Source organism: Typopeltis vanoorti, chromosome 5, assembly GCF_054136105.1.
Source record: "Typopeltis vanoorti isolate ZY-2024b chromosome 5, IOZ_Tvanoo_1.0, whole genome shotgun sequence".
Taxonomy (NCBI): domain Eukaryota; kingdom Metazoa; phylum Arthropoda; class Arachnida; order Uropygi; family Thelyphonidae; genus Typopeltis; species Typopeltis vanoorti.
In genome coordinates this window covers 65721550-65743394 of record NC_143553.1, presented here as the reverse complement: position 1 = coordinate 65743394, position 21845 = coordinate 65721550, and the positions used below count along the sequence as shown (strand labels likewise).

Here is a 21845-nt window from a genome sequence, read left to right as displayed (position 1 = left end):
CAGTCATAGCTCGTATGCACTGCATAGTGTGTATTCTCAAATTGTCTACTCAACTCGCCCCTGCCCCAAGATTAAATCTTGAGTGCTCGTCCCCCCCCCCCCCAAGATTATATCCTGAGTTCGCCACTGGACTGAAACATTTAGTGACGGCTGTTATCGACTCATATCTCACAGAACTATGCACGGGGATATGAAGAGGATCGCTATTGGCAGTGACATAACTCTATGGAAACCACTGATTTCCATAGAGTTATGGAAATCCACTTCGAAGAACTGGAAAGTTCATCTACAGTGGTATTAGGAACACTGTGACTGGGCTTATGTGGTGTAACGAATCACGTATACCTAGTTCTGCACCAAGAGTAGCCAGTGAGTTCGGCTGGAACACCATGAAGCAATGAATCCAGCTTGCTTTGTAAACACAATGCAAGGATCTGCAGGTGGTGTCATGGTTTGAGGCATGTTCTGTTAGTACGGTCCGAATCCTCTGATAATGTGGAAGGTTGGGTGTCCTCTAAGAAATATCTGACCATATTTTGCCGATTAAGCCCATTCTGCTTTGTTGACTTTTTTTTTTATAAAGCAGGTGACAGCTGTTTCATGCATGACAAACTACTGTCCTTCATGCTAGAATTGTTCAACAGTGGTTCAGCGAACATGAGAGCGACTTCCACCATTTTACTTGGTCAGCGAAACCCAGGATCTGTGCCCTATTGAGAATGTATGGGGCATGTTTTAAAAAACATATTGGGTAGTAAAATGCTCATCTGTCAAATCTGATCAAGTTAAAAGGATCATCAACTGAACTCTTGATATGTTGTAGATGCAATCGAACACTTTGTGTAATCTATGCCAAATCGCATATGTACTGTAATTTGGGATAAAGGAGGACCAGCATGATATTAAATAAAAGTTTCTAATTCAGCAGCCGGTATGTGTGTATTAAGGGCAAATTGGTTCTACTCCCTTTTGTGCATAAAAGGCATTAGTGTTTTTTTATTATTATACATTATTATTATTATTATTATTACTATTATTATTATTATTATTATTATTATTATTATTATTATTCCTGACACCTCCAAGGAGTCCGAAGACTCATCGTGGGAGGACATCTACAACTGATACCACTGTCTCAACCACTACACCAAACCTCTACTATGAATCATCTCTATCAACGCCATCTACCGCCCATCGCCACCACAACTGGTATACTATGTCTGTAAATTGCGTGTGTTCTGAAGGGCTGATTTGTCTGTATGCGGGATGAAAAACCCGAGTTTCCGGGAGAAAAATCCCTGCTACCACCATATGAGATCGGCTAACTCACCTTCGATTGAAAATCGTCCAGATAGATTCTTCCCGTCGCGACGAGAATCGAACTTAGGCCTATTCCAATCGAAGGGCGCAATGTACCGACGCTGGAGGCCCTTATTACATTATTCATTGGGCTTTAGCCTTGCAACTCAAAAATCGACTATTCAACTCACGCTGTTTCAGACTAATATATTCCTGCTAGGATTATGAAATAACAGCATTTGTCTATACTTCTCTTCCTTCCCCCCCTTCTTTCCAGGTGTATGTGATATCATTGTTCGAATCCCACGGCAGGATTCGAACCCGCAGCCTGTTGGCCGGAGAGCAGATACGCTAACCACTTGGCCAACCCGGCCATCCTTATCTCCCAAAAGTGGTCATGAAAAAGGAATTCTTCTTACTCCCTGGCGTTAGAGAGGTTTTTATTTTATTTTTCATTGTTTTTTTTAATAACAAGAGTTAATAAAATTTTATTATTTAGTAACGTAATATATTTGGCTTTCTTTCATGTATTAAAATAATATTTATCACGTTTTTTGAAGTGATTTAGAGGCGCTGCGCCTCCTAACTGTTTAATTTCCTAGAGATTCAACGGTTCCGTGTAATGTAATTTGGAGGGGTTTTATTTGTGTATAAGCGTATTACAGGGGATGACGATTCTAAACTCATAATATAATGTTAATGAAATACGAACTGCTTCTTCAATATCTTTTACTTTGGATGCGAAATTCTGTTCGGTTGAACTGACGGTTGTTCATTACGAAGAGCAATGGAAGATAGTATTCAGCATGCGCTAGAGTCAGTTCAAGAAAAAATCCATACAGCTTTTCTTAAACGACCATTAGTATGTATCATATATTAGTTATGATAAGTAAACGGTGTAATCTTATCCTTTTCGTTCCATTTCGAAATGCTGGTGGTAGTTTATCGTTTTTTTTTTTTTTTTCTGTAAACAGATTCAACGTTTTAAGGATTCTGCTTGTTTCTTTTGCCAGCTTAACCGAGTTACCGAAACATTCTAGTGGGAAGGGCGCTCTGGTTTAGGTAATCATTAGTGTGGCTTACACATCCCTTCCTTTTGGAATTTCCTAATAGTAATGTCAAAGCTTCGATTGTTTCGCATTTTCTGTAAGAAGCTTTATTGGAGCACAATAACTCATGTTATCTCCCCCCACACACACGCATAAAATTTCAAAGGTCTTCGATAATATTTTATTCATGTCTATCTGTGTTTGTTGAAAGAACAGCTGTCCTCACCAAATATTTGCCAAGGACCACAACTTTCAGCTATTCAAAATGAACAACAGGGTTTCTACACTGCTGTTCCAAATTTGAACCTAACAAAAACAATTTTCAAGATATTTTGACATCAAGTAACCACTTACTATATTTATGTTTACTTACTTACTATGCTATATAACTTTACTATTAAAAATCATTTATAACATAATAGCTTCTCACATATTCTTTCTTCAATTCGATATTAAATGATATATTGGAAGTATTTTTTCCACTTGTTAGACTATAATAAATTTAGTTTAATCCTTTATCCTAGTGTAAGCAAACATAGTTTGCACTTGAAGTATCTTCAGGACTGAGGCAACTCGTGGTTAAGGTGGACCAAGCTCTCATCACTCCTTGTCTCAGTATCTTCCATAATGCAAAGCACATCTCCTTGCAGACGTGTATAATGCTATTCATTAAGGGCCACTATCTAGACCGGTTTCGACATTTATTGAGGTCTTGTCAGTGGGAGCCCGACCCAGAGGTAGTGATACTGAGGCAGAAGCAATGGAGAAGTCATATTTCCCTATATGAGTTGCCAAAAGTGTTATCACCTTATTATTAAATTACTATGGATTTAGAGAAAAATATTGGAAGTATTTTTTCCACTTGGTTAGACTATAATAAATTTAGTTTAATCCTTTATCCAAGTGTAAGCAAACAAAGTATCTTCAGGACTGAGGTACTCGTGGCAAAGGTGGAGCTTGGTCCACCTTTACCATGAGTTACCTCAGTCCTGAAGATACTTCAGGCGCAAACTTTGTTTGCTTACACTTAGATAAAGGATTAAACTAAATTTATTATTAAATGATATAATATCTATGAAAGAATTAATGGACAACCTAAATAAAATTTTTAAAAAATGACAAATCAGCAGGAGAAGATAGGATAAACTCCAAACTGTATAAATTTACTGGAAAAAAATTTCATCAAAGATTATTAAAATTTTTAAATAAAATATATAAATTGATAAATGTCAATGAAATACAAGTACAGTAATATGGAATACAAGTATAGTAATATCTATATTTAAAAAAGGGGATAAAACAAAACCAGCTAATTACAGAGGTATTTGTTTATTGAATACATGCTACAAAATATATAGTAGAATACTTAATGAAAAACTGAAAATATACAATGAAAAAATATTAGAATGTCAAAATAGATTTAGAAAAGGATCCTCTACAATGGATACAACTTTCTGTTTAAAACTACTTATAGAAAAAAGAAGAGAATTTAATTTAGAAACTTATCTTTTGTTTATAGATTATGAAAAAGCAGTTGACAAAGTAAAAAGTTGTATACTGTTTGATATATTACAAGTAATAAATATACCTAATATTTTACTGCATGCAATATTAAATATATATAAAGATAATAAAATAAAAAGAAATGAAAAAAAAATGTCTGAAAAACAATATAAACCAAGGAGTAAGACAAGGATGCCCTCTGTTTTCAACACTTTTCAATATTTACATTAATAAAATATTAATACAGTGGATTAATACCTTAAACAATCCAGGTTTAGAAATTTCCTGGAATAACAGAATAAATATGCTATAATTTGCAGATGATGGTAATATTAGATAAGGAAGACAATTTACAAAGAGCAATATATAATTTAAATGTTATAGTAGAACAGTTTGGAATGAAAATTCACATAGATAAAACTAAAACCATGGCATTTTATGGACAAACTCCAGTTAGAAGTAAAATAGTTATTAATAATAAAATAATAGAACAGATAAATACTTTCAGTATCTTGGATGTGAAATATCATGACAGAGAAAAAGACATAAAATTAAAAACTTCAAAATTTTTACCGATTATAGGTGTGATAAATATTGTAGAACGCTCAGTTCAAATATAGTACAAGAAGAAACACACTTGAAAATATACAATACTTTAGCAGTGCCCATATTATAATATGGCAGTGAAATTTGGGCAATAAACAAACAAGATAAAGAATAAAAACAAGTGAAATGAGATTTATGAGAGGAACTGCAAAATACACATTATTAGACCAAAAAAGGAACAAAGCCATCTTAAAAGAACTAAAAACAAAATCAGTAGAAGGAAAACTAAACAATTATAAACAAAAATGGATAGAACATGTAAACCAAATGGCCAACACCCGATATCCTAAACAAATACTGAAATATAAGTCAATTGGAAAGAGAAGGAAGGGTAGACCTCAAAAAAGAATATTAGATGGATAATGAGATCAGAATAGACAAATATGGTCTGTACCCATAATTAGCATTTTGATGATTATGTTACCCTCCCCACTACACACACACACACACATGCATAAAATTTCTTTGATAAGCTTTCATTCCATGTTTGCATTGTTGAGTTTAGTGGTACTCTGGTTGATGGTGAAAGTGGTTGTATATAAAACATCATTTTATGATATGTTTGTTGAAAAAAAAAAGCTCCAACCATAAAATTTGATGGTTTTGCAGTGGTTGTTTATGCATATGTTATAATTGCTTTTGATATTTCGTATGCATGCATATTATATAAAATCATCTCTGTAGTCTGAAGAATTCTGATGAAATTTGTATAAGAGATGTTTACTATAGCAGACATATTTTAGTTGGGTAGTTTTTAGTACCTCAGTTATACAAAATGTTATTATTACATGACATCTCCAAGGACTCGTGGCAAGAGGACATTCCACTTGCTGTCTCCACTGCTTAATCTTCTATCACTTAGTGGCATTATTCACTATTTACATACCATCCACCAGTAGTATTTGTCAGTAAATTGCAAGTCTCTGGCATATTGCTTATATGCAAATGAAAAATACGACTTTTGGCAGATAAAACTACTGCCTCTGTATGAGATTGGTTGACCCACCTTCAGTTGAAAAGCCCATATAATGATTCTTCTCATCATGATTAAAATCAAACTTGGGTCTTTTTTCAGTACAAAGGTACAATGCCTCCTTGTTTTTTTATTTGCATTATGGAGGTGCTATTGTTAATAATTATATAATGAATTATTTAAATCAGACTGTGCATTTGTCATGATAATGAATGTGTTTACCATATAAAAAATGCTATTACACAACTGACCAAATTAACTCTTAACTAGTTACATAGTATATTGCCAAATATTTATATTATGTTGATTGCCTTCCTTTTCTAAAACATAGGCCTTTCAACTGAAGGTGATTTGGCTAAATGCTCTGTATGTTGATGACTTCACAATTTACTGTCATTCATGTAACATGAGAGTAACTGAAAGACAACTTCAGCAAACAATTGATCATGTCTCTCTGTGGGCTCTTAATAATGGATTTAGGTTTTCAACAGAAAAAAGTGTCTGTGTACACTTCTGTCGAAAACGCACTCATCACCCAGATCCTGAACTAAGAATGGGACATACTGTTATTCCAGTAGCTACAGAAACCAAGATCTTGGGACCCATCTTTGGCAGAAAACTTACATTTCTAGCACACATTCGTCAACTAAGAGAAAAGTGCAAAAGAACTTTGAACCGCCTTTGCACTCAATCCTCTACTGAGTGGGGTGCTGATCGAGCTTCATGCTGGTCAGATTCCATCCATCATCAGGGTATACGGATAGCTACCGGTGCGTTTCGCACATCACCGACTCAAAGTCTCTATGTTGAAGCAAATGAACCGGCTCTATCACTTAATTACGCTCTAAAAATAAAATCTCTCCCAGATCATCCTACATGGACTAGTATCTTCTCTCTGCATTGGCTACACTAAACATAACAGCATTTCTCCATGGCAGGTTTATACACCATCCTGCAACCTCTCACTTTGTCAGCTACAGAAATCTTATACTCCATCATCCATCTACCTGCAATTGTTTAATGTACACAGAGCAGCACATGCTGATTTCTTACCCATCGATACCAGTGGTTAAAGAACTAATACCTCTGTTGGCTGTGCTACTGTGTTTCCTGACGTTATTATCTCAAATCAGATCCCACCAGACTACAGTAATTATACAGCAGAGTTACATGCCATTCAGCTTGCACTTGTGCATATAAAAGAAAACTGCTACCAAAAGTGTATAATTTATACAGACTCGTTGAGCTCTTTACAGGCTATCTCCTCTCCTATGTATAATCCACACCCAATACTTTATGAGGTGCTACACCTGTTTCACAAAATGAAAACCCTTAATTTTGATGTTCAGTTCTGCTGGATTCCCAGCCACATCAGAATTAAGGGAAATGAGGCCTGCAGATGCAGCTGCTAAATTAGTCATACCTTCTCTATATACTGTTTGACAGTTCTATATACAGACTACAAACAGCTTATAAGATCAAAGCTAATTGCTCAGTGGGAGTCAACATGGCAGGAAGCATTAACAAACAAAATATATGACATTAAACCTGAAATTAAACACTGGCATTCTAGTCAACATACAAAGAGAAAGGAGGAGGTTGTTCTTGCTAGGCTCTGCATAAGTTGTAGTCACCTTATGCATTCTTATTTACTGAGAGCTGATGCCCCTCCCATATGTGAAAAATGCAACACACATCTCACTATTTATCATATTCTGATAGAGTGTCAACAATTTACATGAGAGAGGAATGAAATTTTCACTTATCTAACCAAGCCATATACACTCAGGGAAATGCTAGCAGACTCAGGCAAATTGTATGATGTTTTTAATTTTTTAGAAGGAATTAATTTATTCAAACACATTTCACTGTAAATTTGTTTTTATGCAAATACTGTTTTGCTTAACTTTCATACATACATATTATTCATTAGGTTAAATTTGACCAATTATTATTACATCACACCTCCAGGGAGTCCAAAGACTCATCGATGGAGGGCATCTACTCTACAACTTTGTGTCTCACTACTCCACCAACCTTCATAATCTTACACCAACGCCATTTACCGCTGCCTACCACCACTGGTACTTTCACAGACGATCACAAACATCCATGCCCACATGGGATTCGAACCCACAGCCTTTTGGCTGGAGAGTGGATATGCTAACCAACCAGACTGACAATTTGTATACTCTTGTATATTTGTGTCACCCTGTTGTAATTTTGTTAATATGTAAATGCCATAATGCTAAACTTAAATTTTATGCATATATGCTGTATAATAATTCCTTTCTGACTCTTTAAGTATTAGTATAATAATGTTTGTTGTAATCATACTATATGTAGATACAGCTTTCCTTGACTTGTTTTGTATATACATATTGTTTTGTTAACCTGTACTGTTATCTATTTATGTACTGCTGAAACCTCTGCAGTAATTTTGTTTATATATAGATACTGCATTGCTTAACATAAATTTTGTGTGTGCATTTTATTTACTAATTTATTTTTCTACTAATCATGTAGTGCTGTAGGACACCTTGTCTATTTGTGAACCTTCTAGTAATTCTGTTTATATGTATTGCTAAATTCTGTTTATACTACATTGCCAAATTTAATTTTTATCCATGAATATTGTATAATAATTCCTTTTTGCCTATTTTTGTACTGCTGTAAAAGCATCTGGTATAATTTTACATATATGTAGATACTGCATTCCTTGGCTTTGTAGTGTTGCGTATTTTATGTATTAACTTATATTGTTAACTGTTTTTGCACTACTGTAATAACCTCTGACCTTGTGTGTTGCTGTGCCCTCTGCAGCAGTTCTGTTTATCTGTAGATGCATTGTGGAACTAGATTCTTGTACAGACATACTGTTTACAATTTTCCTGTAACTGCTTATATATAGTTGTAACCTTTAGTATGGCACAGTATGACCTGTGTTGTTTTTGTGCCAAATAAACTATAAACCTCACCTAACCTGGCCAGTCATGTATGGAGGTAGGAAGTTTTTCTTCCTAGGAACTCAGCATTTTCATCATGCAAAGCAATCAGAAAAATGTGCAATTAATAGACATGATACAGTTCCAATTGCTTGTTCATAGTTTAAGTTGCTTTGACTATAATTCAGAATAACAACTTCCACAACCAAAATATAGAGTTACCTGGTAAGCTATGTAACATAGCAAAAATTTGTTTTTGCACTTCTCATAGTGTCTATTAGATTCTTACTCATCACTTTTGTTCTAATCACAAACATTTGGGATTTTGGTTTATTCATTAACTTTTATGTATATTAAAATTGAGCCTTGACAAGACCCCATCTAGACTACTCTGCCCAGATATGGGTGCCAGGGTTTCTTCTTGATGGGGAGGAGGTGGAGAGGATCCAGAGACGAGTAATCAAGATGATAGCAGGTCTGTGGAATGATCCTTATGAGAACAGGTTGAAGATTTGTGGGTTGCAGAAATTGGTTGATGGGCAGAAAGGGGTGATATGATTGAGACATTCAAATTACTGAAGGGTTTCTATAGGATTAATTCAGAAGATATTTTTGAAAATAGGACTGGTGGTGAGAGGACTAGGGGCCCATCATGTCAAGAATAGTTGTTCTTGACATGATGTTAGGGCTTCCCTTGATGAGTCTGTCGACTCCCTGGAGTTGCCCATAATAATAATAATATTAATCACATTTTGAGGAAACTGTTGCAAGAAAGTCAGAAGAAAATAAAAGTAATTTCATTGCTCTAGACAAGTATGATGCTGATCCAAACTTTACTACTGATCATAACATTAATTCATAAATAAAGCTACTATAGATGACAGTGAAATTAAGGAAAGTAGAATATGTGAGAAGTTATTATGTTATAAATGATTTTTAATAGTAAAGTTATATAGTATAGTAAGTGGTTACATGATGTCAAAATATCTTGAAAATTGTTTTTGTTTGGTTCAAATTTGGAACAGTGTGTAGAAACCCTATTGTTCATTTTGAATAGCTGGAAGTTGTGGTCCTTGCAAATATTTGGTGAGGATAGCTGTTCTTCCAACAAACACAGATAGACATGAAATGCGAGAGGAGAAGCATAAAAAGTAAATTTAGCAATTACTAATTTGGCGACATGAAGTTATTTAAGTTAAGGGATATTACATCCCATATTGTTTCTTAGCCGAATAAGAAACTCAAAGAGTTTCATGCCAAATATAAAAACTATATAAAGTTCGGCGATTCCAAGCGTAAGCAAATATCTGGATAGTGCAGCACCTGACCTATTTGGTAGTGCAAACTGAGGCAACTCATAGTAAGGGTGGAGCAAGCTCCGATCACTATTCTTGGTATTTACCCATAATGTGAACTTAGCTCCTAGGAGCTGTATTACTGTTCTACATTATGAGAGAAGGTCACTACCCAGACCGGTTTTAACCTTTATTGAGGTCTCTTCAGTGAGTAGGTAGACCTAGTTAATACCAAGTTTGCAGCAAACGGCTCTTCATATAATTAGTAATTTATTAGGACACCTTCTTGGCAATTCTCATAGAAGGGATGTAAGTTCTGTTCGCTACAAACTTAGTATTAACTAAGTCTACCTACTTACTGACGAGACCTCAATAAAGGTTGAAACCGGTCTGGGTAGTGACCTTCCCTCATAATGTAGAACAGTAATACAGCTCCTAGGAGCTAAGTTCACATTATGGGTAAATACCAAGAATAGTGATCGGAGCTTTCTCCACCCTTACTATGAGTTGCCTCAGTTTGCACTACCAAATGAGTCAGGTGCTGCACTATCCAGGTATTTGCTTATGCTTGGAATCGCCGAACTTTATATAGTTTTTATATTCGGCATGAAACTCTTTGAGTTTCTTATTCGGCTAAGAAACAATATGGGATGTAATATCCCTTAACTTAAGTAAATTTACCAATTTGCAGTTTGGCTAAAAAATGGATGTTGAGCAGCTGCTGCTCATGTTCATATAGGCAATGAAGTGCAGGAATGATGGATTATAGTTCTGTGGAACAGCATTTATGAAAGTTTGCAAGTGGAGTACGTGTGCAAGAGACCTATACAAACAATAAATTTTGTGATGCATGAGTTTGCTATTCTTATGAAGATTCTCATAATTTCAATTTAGATGGACCAAAAGCTTTTATATTCTAGTGTAAGCTTAATATCAAATTGCAAATATCATAAATTTACTATTAATGTTAAAGGCAGAAATTTGTTTAGATACACAGTGTGTAAAAAATAATTCTCAATATGTTATCCTGTGTAGTTTAATGATATACTTAAGACTTGAAAGAAAGAAAAGTTATCTTTAATAGTTAAAAGACAATCTTAAAATTTTCTTTCCATCGGAAAAGGCCTAAGTTCGATTCTTGTCATGACGAGAGGAATCTTTTTTTTTTTTTCCCCACTTTTCCATTGAAGGTGAGTTAGTCGATCTCATATGGAGGTAGCAGGGTTTTTCTCCTGGAAACTTTGTTTTTTTCATCTCGCATACTGACAAATCAGTCTTGAGAACACACCCAATTTACAGACAAAAAATACTATTGGTGGTGGTCAGCTGTAGATGGCATGGTGTAGATCAGCGTTGTACAAACTATGGTTTTAAATGCTGTGACAAGTTCAAACCTGTTTGAAAATCAGATGCTCCTCACTTTGCATGTGGATTGTGCTATTAAGGCCAGTTCGCGCTGGCCTTAATAGCACAATTCCCTGCATGCCTGTAGTGTGCGCCGTCACATTTTTGCAATGCGACACAGCCTGCTCTGGCGATAGTGTGCACTTAGCTTTACGTTGAATACAAGACCGACGATACTCGACTCTAACCAAGGCGTTCCGTTAAAATTTCAAGATTTGCGAAGTGTTCCATCATAGGAAAAGTTTGAGAAACCCTGGTGTAGATGATGGTGGTAGTTACAGTTTGTTATAGTTAGTGAATTAAGTAGTTGGAGACAGAGAGTTGTAGTAGGTGCCCTCCCTCGATGAGTCTTAGGACTCCTTGGAGCTGTCATGTAATAATAATAATAATCTGTGGCAGCACTGTCTTCTGTTAAGCAACAGTTGTGACAACTGCCATAAAGTTTACAGGTAAATTGTGTAAAGTTCTTCTTAGTGTCAGGGAATGCTAAAAATTTTAAGTATATATATATTTATGTGGCAAATAAGGCAGTAAAATACTGCATGTCATGTAACAGCTAATTAGCCTTCGCTTGTCCTTATAAAGGTTTCTTCTGTTATGACAAGATTTGAATCCAATCTTTTTAACAAAGGCACATGTTCCTTTTCCTTTAATAATAAGATGATACACCTTTTTACTGCTTCTATATGGGAAATGACTTCTGCATTAATTAAATCTTAGTGTATCTCTTCTGGGTTTGGCTCCTACTGATGATAAGACCTCGATAAAGGTCAAAACTGGTCTGGATAGTGGCTTTTCCCATAATTCACAGCATTATTCACATTCCAATGAAGGTGTGCTTTGCACTATGGGATACTAAGGCAATTGATGTGAAGTTGTTAGCCTCTGTAGCCCAGTCATGAAGATACTTCATGTGCAAACTTTGTTTGCTTATGCTTTGGTAAAGAATTAAACAAGAATATTTCTTGGGAAGTTTATGAAAAATAAGTATATTTTTCATGTCTGATATTTTACCTGCTATGAAAGTTAACACACATACACACAAAAAACAACAAAAAAAAAAAACAGTTAAAATGAATTGAGTAACTGAAAAGTATAAAATACATCTTATAAATCTGTATTTCTTCTTTTTCCTCTGCGCATTTATCCCACTTCCAATGCAGTATCCACGTGTTACATTTTTGATGTGACTTTTTTTTTTTGTTAGTACAACCCCCAACTGGCCTGTCCCCGAGCCTACCGCAGGGGGGGATGTATTTTTTGACTGTAGCAGCGTGTGTTCACGGGGCCGGTTTGCCTGCTTGCGGGATGATAAACCCCAGATAAACTGGGGGGAAAACCCTGCTGTCCATGCCCAAGACCGGCTAACTTGGCTATGGCTGAGAAAGATCCTTAAGCTCCTCACGTCGTAGATGGGAATCGAACCTAGGACACTCCTTCCCCAGACATATGGTTGCGAAGCACATAGCCACTGGGCTAACCGTGTGGACTAGTATTTTATGTATTTACTTTATTAATTGGAAATTATTTTCAAAAAAAAAAAAAAATTGAGCCCTATTGCCACCATTTTCATTTTAGATGTTATGTCACTGTTAGATATCATGCAAAATTTTGTGACTTTACAGCAGCGTATGAATAGATGATGGTGTGTTCCTTCAGTAGGCTGTGGCTTCCATGGTTGTATAGACGTCCTTGTGAAGAAAAGGATTTTTTTTTTTCTGTGATTCTTTCAAGTCATTCCATGCATGGTAATCTTAATTGTGATCTAGATGTTTACTAAATTTGTTTTGTTGTTTCATGAGCATCTCTAAGAAGATTCATGGGATGGGCTGAACTAACCATTATTGACACAATGCTTATCATACCTCTCTTTAAAGTCATTCACTGACAAAGTGCTTGACTGCCTCTGAACACTCATTCCAATCATTTACCACTGTCCAAGAATAATATTAGTCCTTACACCTTATTCTCTCTTATCCAGTAATGTATTGTAAAATTTCTTTAGTTTCTACTTTATAATTTCCAATTACTTTAGTAACTTATATGTTTTTATCATATCCTCTCTTTTCCTCCTATCAGCTAAATTTTGTAACATATGAAATAAACCTTCAGCCTATCATAGGGAGCACTCCCCAATTCAGTCACTATTTTGGTCACTTGCCTATGAATCTTCTTCACCATTTCCACATCCCTAAGTAATCCAGGCATCTAGATCAAAAACAGTAGTCCAGAATGAATCTTCTTCACCATTTCCACATCCCTAAGAAACCCAGGCATCTAGATCGAAAACAGTATTCCAGAATGAATCTTCTTCACCATTTCCACATCCCTAAGAAACCTAGGCATCCAGATCGTGCACAGTAGTCCAGAAGTGAACACACAGAAGCCTTATAAAGATCAATATTAACTTAATGTTACATCCAAACGATCTTTTGAAATATTTTCCCACTTTTGCAATATGTTCAGTGAACTTCAACTCCCTGTCCACCATTAATTTTTTTGCATCCCATTTCCATTTATGCAATTCATAACCTGTAGTTCTGAAATCTCCAAGTCACTAACTTTGTACTTTGACACACTGAATTGACAGTCATCTGTTGCCCAAACCACTAATTTATTTACATTGTCCTGAAATGTTTCTGCAGTACCTTTATTAACTATAGCTCTCTCTCTCCCACTCCAGGATCTGACCAAGAGTGAGCAACAACAACAAAAAAAAAACCCTTTGCAATTGGCTTTGGCCTGCATGGTTAATTTCTTCTCATAGTTTCATTTTATTTTCCTCACTGTGCTTGTTACCCTTTTTGCTTGCAATTTGTACTGCTAATGAGCCTTGTGTTCTCCTTATGTACATCCTCTATAGCAGGGTTTCCCAAACTGTGAAACACTGGTGTTCTCTGGAAAGTGAATAAGTGTTCCGTGAAAAATTATCAAAATTAATATGAGCCTGGAATGATTTTAAATGCAGCGACAAGTTCAAACATGTTTGAAAATCAGGCGCTCCTTATTTTGCATGTGGATTATGCTATTAAGGCTAGCGTGCGCTGGCCTTTACTCAGCTGCTGGCTGACAGCCCCACGATTGTCGACAAATCCGAGTACAAATGAAGTATGGAGGTATCTATTCTAAGAAACATGCAGTCACAAGCAAGGTCAATGTGATATGATCTGGCCCAGCATGCTGTGTGCACTGTTGCATTTTTGTGATGCGATACAGCCTACTTCGGCAATAGTGCGTGTTTAGCTTTACATTGAATGTGAGACCGACAATACTCGACTCTAACCAAGGTGTTCCGTTAAAATTTCAGGATGTGTGAAGTGTTCCGTCGTAGGAAAAATTTGGGAAACACTGCTCTGTAGCATTTTCATGTTTTACAGCTTCTGCTTAATGATAATACTCATTCTTCTAACTCTTATCTGATTTATCCTCCTAAAAATTTTTCCAAAACCTTGAAGATTTAGTTGCTGACCCTGAAGAAAACATTGCTTGATTCAGTCAAAGAGGTGTGGTGAGGTTGTCTGCAAGTATAGAAAAAATCAGAACCCCATGGTGGACTTGGAAAGTTAAAGAGGTAGTCAAGGAAAAGGAAGCATATTGAAAGTTTCCTGGCAAATAAGGCAGCTATACTCTGAGATCATATAGAGAAAAATATAAGAAAGAAAAACTATATGTAAAACTAACTAAACAAAAGTCATGGGAAAAGAATATAAAGATAAATATCAAGAAGGTGGCAAAATATTTGGAGGCTATTGAAAAAACTTAGAAATGGAGCAAAGAGTACAGTAAAAGATATCGTATCATAAAGGTGACATTAAAACTGATGATCAGGATATTTTATATGTAGAGTAATTATTATTATTATTAAGAGAGACCTCCAGAGAGTCAGGGACTCATTGAGGGAGGCCACATACTACAAGCACCAGCTGTCATACTTATTCTTGAATTCACACTGCTTGCACTTACAACATCCAATGGCAATCCATTCCAATCACACTCTCTCCCTATGAGAGAAAAATCTAGCCCATCCCCTTCTTAGTAGCATTCATCTTCCAAGGATGCCCTCTTGTCTTTTCCCCACGCTCCATAAATTGAAAAATTCCATGAACTGAAATCTTGTAGGACCCTTTCAGAAGTTTGTCTCATTCATATCATCCCTCTTTCTCCTGTTTGCTAGTGTCTGCAGTCTACAAATTCTCAATCCATCTTCATAATCATTCCACAATCCTGATATCATTTTTAACACACTCCTTTGCACTCTCTCCACTATATCAGAATCACAATGGAAACTAGGAGACCAGACCTGTGCACAATAGTGCAAGTGAGGTCTTATCAAGGCCTGTTAAGAGGCAAAACGACATCCTTATCTTTACATGTGAAAGTTCGTTTCAGCATTGCAATTATCTTTTGAGTTATATTTTGAGAATACTAATCTTTGCTACATGGCCCTGAACTTCAACTTCCTATCTACTAACACTCCAAGATCCCTGGCCTCATCAGTTTATTCTAGCATACATCACGAGATTTATGAGTGTTGATGGATAAGGAGTTGAAGTTTAGGAGGCACATTGGAAAAGTAGCCAAATCAGCTCATCAAATCACTTGGTTGCTGAAGAATACGTTGACAAGCAGAGACAAGCAGGTTATTGTTCCTCTGTATCGAGCCTTGATAAGACCCCATCTCAACTACTGTACCCAGATTTGGTCACCTAGGTTTCTTCTTGATGGGGGAGGAGGTTGAGAGGATCCAAAGGTGAGTGACCAAGATGATAGCAGGTCTGTGGAATGAACCTTATGAGAACAGATTGAGGATTTGTGGGTTGCAAAAATTGATTGATAGGTGGAGGAGGGGAGATATGATTGAGACATTCAAATTATTGAAGGGTTTCTATAAAATTAATTCAGAAGATATTTTTGAGAACAGAGCTGGTTGTGGGAGGACTAGGGGACATCCATGGAAACTGGGCAAAAGTGTTGTGAGTAAGGGTGTTAGAGCTGGGTTCTTTACTTTTAGAGTGGTGAATGAGTGGAATGGACTGCCAGAGTCTGTGGTGGATGCTGTGACAGTGAATGAGTTTAAGGCAAGGTATGATAGATACTGTATGAATGTCGAATAGTTGTGATGAATATGATTTGGGGCCTCCCTCGATGAGTCTGAGGAGTCCTTGGAGTTGCCCGTAATAATAATAATCCCACAAATACAATATGACATTGGATATCTAATCATGCCCAAGTCAATGACTTTACATTTACTGACATTGAACTGACACCCATTTTCCCATGCCCACAATTCCAGCCTATTCAAATCATTCTGCAAGTACTGCATATCAGCAGCATTCCTGATTACCCTACCTGTCTTTGCATCATCAGCAAATAGCCGTATGTCACTTGTCAAATCTTCCCAACATCATTACTGTACAGAGTGAATAACAGTTGACCAAGCACTGATCCTTGTGGTACACCACTAGTTACCTTAAATCTTGCACACTCACATCTGCTGTATACAACATTTTGATATCTTTCAGTCAGCCATCCTCTTATCCATGCTAATATTCTATAATCCAAACCCATATTCTCCAATTCATGCAACAGTCTACCATGCTGTATTCTATCAAAAGCCATAGTCTAAAATCCATAAGTATCATGAGGTATTCATTTCCATTGTATAGTTCAATGGTAACATTGTCTTAGAATGTGAGCAAGTTGCTAAAACATGATCTTCCCTTAGTAAACCCATGTTGCTCATTGCAAAGTAGAGATTCACTGTCAACCCATTTCTGAATATGAGCCCCAAGCAATTTTTCCATAATCTTCACCGCCCATCCCTAAGCTACTAATTGGTCGATAGTTGGATACATCGGTATTTTCAGAACCCTTATGCAATGGAATTACCATACATTCTTTACATTCCTGTGGAATCTTTCCTGTTCTGTGACTCATATTAAACTGCCTGGTCAAAGGAATAGAAAGTTCGGTTGAACATAGTGCACATGCTGATATCCATCTGTCCCTATTGTTTAATTCTTATTCAGTTTTATGCAACAGCTTTAATACCTCGTCCTCATACACATGGGTTTCTTTATCCAGTGAAGAGGTAGTATTGAGCTCAGTGTTGTGTACACTAGGTTGATAGCTTTTAACAAAATGAGCACTCATTAGTTGAACCTCTTCTGCATCTGTTACCCTCATGCCATCTGCATTTATCAGAGTTATTCTTTCATATTCATTCATTCTTTTACTTGCAGCATATTGATAGAATTCTTGTGCGTTGTCTTTAGCACACAGAGCCAGTTTCTTTTCATTCTCAGACTTTTCTTTCCATATAACAGTTGTGACTATTCTAGCTTGCTGCTCATAACTTTCATAATGGACATCATTCTTATGCACACGGTATTCCTTCCACATCATCCTTTTTTTACAAATCTTTTGCTTAATAAGATTACACATCCATTTGACTCCTACCCTATTTATTCTTCGAACTCTCAGGACACATTCTGATATCACATCATTTAACCCTTTAACTGCTATGGTCGAGTTAACTTGAGTGTGGAAAAAAATGACGCCCTCAAGTGGACACCCTTTGTAGATTATGTAAATTTTATAAAACACTATTATTGTCATTTTTGTGAGTGAACAAGTGTATATCAAGAATGTAATGATGCTATCCGGATTTCTTACTTGTAAGAATTTTAATTGATTTTATTTATAAATTTTTTGCAAAATTAATTCAGCACATGGGACAATGTCAATAGAATATAAAGCCAGCAGTTAAAGGGTTAAGTATTGTTTAAATGTTTCCCGTGCACTGTCAATATTCTTCTCATCCAGCAACCGATCCCATTCCACTGAACTCAGTATACTCCTCAGCTGGTCATAATTTCTTGCTTTGTAGTTCAGCATGTAACTTTCCTGAATGGAATATTCATAAACTTGGTCCCTTCCCAATTGAGTACTGCATGATCACTGTCACCAACCGGAGGCATAATAATTACATCTTTAACTGAAACACACTCTGACGCTATAATCAAAATTAACACTCTTTGACCTTGAGTTCCTTCTGTCACATCCTGCTTGAGGAAGTTGCCCTGCAACAGCTCAGTAAATTGATTTTCATTCTTCTCATAAGATTCTACTGCTACCCAATCAATATTTGGATAATTAAAGTTATGACTACTCTTTTTGCACTCATCTTTTCGATTTGACGATGCATTTCTTCATCGCTAACAACCGATCCACTAGGTCTGTAACAACACTCCACTATGTAATTCGTCTTGTTAGATTCCACATCACACCAGATGGCTTCGAACTCACTGTCACAATACTGTTGATAGTAGTACTACAATGATAAGTTCAACTGGATTCAAATCATCTAATATCATTCAGCACACCCCATGCTCTCTATCTTTCCTAAAAATCCTGTACCCGTTACACTTGATACCAGTTAGTGTGCCTGATTCTGATAGCCAGGTTTCACTAATATCTGCAATCATCTGAGGTCCCAACATATTGACCAAGGCAACAAACTCTACCCCTTTGTTTCTGATACTCCTAGCATTCGTGTACAGACATAATAATCTACCTGCATGTTCTTTTGTATTCTCTTGTCTGCATAACACAGTTGGACAACTTGCAGATCTCTATACTTCTTTAGTGCCTTATATATGTAGACATCTTTGCACATGTTTGATGGGTCCGAACCAGATGAACACAATGTTGAAATTATTCTCTCGTCAACATTTCCATGATAAAGCCCATTCCTGTTATTAACACAGTCATATAATATTTTTGCTCTTACACTCGCATTCTCACCATTCCTCCCTTTATATTTTAAAATATAAAGAGCCAACAGGCTTCATTTCGGCGATATAAACATTAATTAAATTAAGGGGATATTAGATCCCACATTGTTTTAAAACCGAATAAGAAACTCATATACTCTGCGGAGTATATATGTTCTTTTTGCTAAACCCTTTGCTGTTAATAATTTGGTCTAGCTACTCACTGATGAAGCCTCAATAAAGGCTGAAACCGGTCTGGGTAGTGACCTCCCTACCATAATGTAATAACAGCATACATTTCCTAGGAAATGTATGCTGTTATTACATTATGGTAAATACCAAAGAATAGTGATCAGAACTTTCCCCACCTTTGCAACAAGTTGCCCGTGTTTGTACTACATTCTAGGACTACTTGCATTCAGCTCACGCTAGTATTCGCTGATACTTTTATAGTTTTTTATACTATATTCGGCATGAAACTCTCTGATTCCAATCTTTGAGTTTCTTATTCGGTTTTAAAACAATGTGGGATCTAATATCCCCTTAATTTACTCCCTTTATAATTTAGTTTCCCTGACTTTCTGTATTAGGTCTCATACCAGTTATTAGTTTTTCAAGACTCCTGATACCAAATGCATTCAGATGTAAGCCATCTCTCTTATACAAATCCAATCTTCCCTCAAACTCACTCCACACATCCACACACCCTTGAGAGTACATATCAGGATACCAATATACTAGCCACATAATGTTAATTATATTCGCTGTAATGCAAACAAATCCCTTGCAATTCCTTAATCAAATTGTGGTCACCATCTAGGCAAGCACATGATAGTCACAGCCAATTGTTTGAGACAGAATTCAACACTCTTCATAATAATATCGACAGATACATTAATCACTTCTCCAAAATGTAATTTCTTTCATTGATCATCTATTGTGTACCGCATAATGTAGTCATCGATCAGAAACACAAGAAATTCATTTTACTTTGCTCTAATTCAGTTTTTTTATTTTGTTCTCTATTTCATAATTAAAATCATTGCTGATTTTAATTATGGTTCCTTGCTTTTCATGCTATTGACACCTAGGCAGAGTTCTTTGGAACCAGAAAGATTCTTCATTCTAGGAGGTTCAAATTTGATTGTCTTTCCCTGCAAACTTGTGAAATGCTGCAAAATCATCAGAACCTTAACAACTCTGACTGTATGCCAATCTTCACATTTTGGGAAGTGATTACTATTAACTGTTTTCATATTTTTATTTATTTACTTTTTTTTTTTTAGTTAAGACTTTAGAATTGTGTCTTTGAACTCTAATAGTTTAATCCTGTTAACTCAGCTGTGACTGAGACATGAGCTAATAAGTACGTTACCAGTGGCATAGCTGGGAGTGTGTGTGGGGGGGTCCACCCTGGGTGGCACTTTTCACGTGACACAATTTTATTTTTCAATGATTATTTTATTTATATTAACTTAGCAATTTTTATTACTTAATAATTAGTTTTTAACAACTATACTTACAACTAAAATAAACATAGTGTTTTAATTTATTTCCTTGTACATCGTTTTGACTTTTTGTAGTATTTTTGGTGTGTATTGAGAGGGGCAGCAAACTCAGGAACTGCCCCAGGCAGCAAAAGCTCTAGCTACATCACTGCACATTACATAACTAATTTTTATGATTCATGTTTTGAATGTAATTACTGGTCTTTCTCTCTGACAATGTTACATTGGATGAAATTTATTGGGATTTTGGAATGAAATTTTCAATTTTTTCTACATATGTAAACTGTATAAGTATCTATAAATATGTCTAGTATATACACATCATCCCTTAAAACAATTGATTACCATTGTCATATTTGCCATTTATAATATAGTGTAACATTACTCTTCATAAACATCTTTTGATTGTGATATCACAAAGATTTTCTGTAATCGGCGTTCATACTTGAAGTAATATCTGTTTAATTCACTTGCATAAAAACTATTTTATTAATTTAATTACTTTCTTAGACTTTATTGAGCAATAGAAATAAACAAAATACTGAAAGGATGGTTGATAACTGAACAAACTACATTTTACAAAGGTTTAAAAAAATTAAAGGCATCTAATGATAAAAAAAATCACATCAATATCGTACATCCAATAACACATGCAAGTTACTTTGTTGAGCTGGTTAGAATATTGCATATCGTATCCTTACTCTGAATTTCAGATGTCTTATAGGAGAGGACTGTAAGTGGTTGTGAATAAGACCTTAATTTCTTTTGTGTTGTATTGAGCATTGAATCATCACTGAGACTTTATTAAATTTACGAACGTAACTGCTAAATTCAATGTATAGTATTTTTTGTTTGTTGCGAAACAACTTCTTGTCCTTCACTTCTTGTATGGAAAGTCAGATCTTACTAGTGTGTCTCCTCCCTCCCTCCATACATCCTCTATGTGGTCAACATCCAGTGTATGGTTTGGCACCAAACAAACTTTTCATTCTCTTCCTTCATTTTATATATATATATATATCTGTCCTTTGGAACAATCTTTCTCATACCATTTTTCTCTGTGAATACAAACTACAACTCTTAAGTAAGCAACTTAATAGATTTGTTTCTTCTATCTCTCCAGTCACTTCCCCCCCCCCCCCACAGTGCTGCTGTGTTATGGATCTTGAGTCTCATACAGGATTGATTTTAAAAAAAAAAAAAAAACTTTTCTCATGTGAATCTTCCCAGAACTGTTCTACATAACAGATTACACAAGAACAGAACATTTGTAGACACTTGGGTGATTGTAAGAGTGGTGTAAAGCATTTCAAGTTATGCTTGTTCAGAATCAAGTCTGTTCTATTTGTTACATATTTGATGTAAGGTAGAGTGGATATCCCATTGTAATTTTGCTTTTCTTCATATATCTTAGGATCTCATTAACTGTCCTTTCACTGTAGTCATTTTTTTTTTATTAGGATCTTCCCTAGGTTTCTTGTCTCTTCT

General features: G+C 35.7%; 1 protein-coding gene across 3 annotated transcripts in view; it reads left to right on the top strand.

The window, feature by feature from the left end:
* Window positions 1-1913: 1913 nt before the first annotated feature.
* LOC150106485 (pyridoxal phosphate homeostasis protein) overlaps window positions 1914-21845 on the top strand; it is a 171803-nt gene continuing 151871 nt past the window's right edge. For 2 of the 3 annotated variants that reach the window (XM_090392475.1, XM_090392473.1), the window contains exon 1: window positions 1914-2161. In XM_090392475.1, coding sequence (XP_090248601.1) covers window positions 2087-2161 — 75 coding nt within the window. In that variant the 5' untranslated portion in view covers window positions 1914-2086. Of the gene's footprint in view, window positions 2162-10351; window positions 10592-21845 lie in introns of those variants that run through there. The other variant, XM_090392474.1, reaches the window with a different exon arrangement.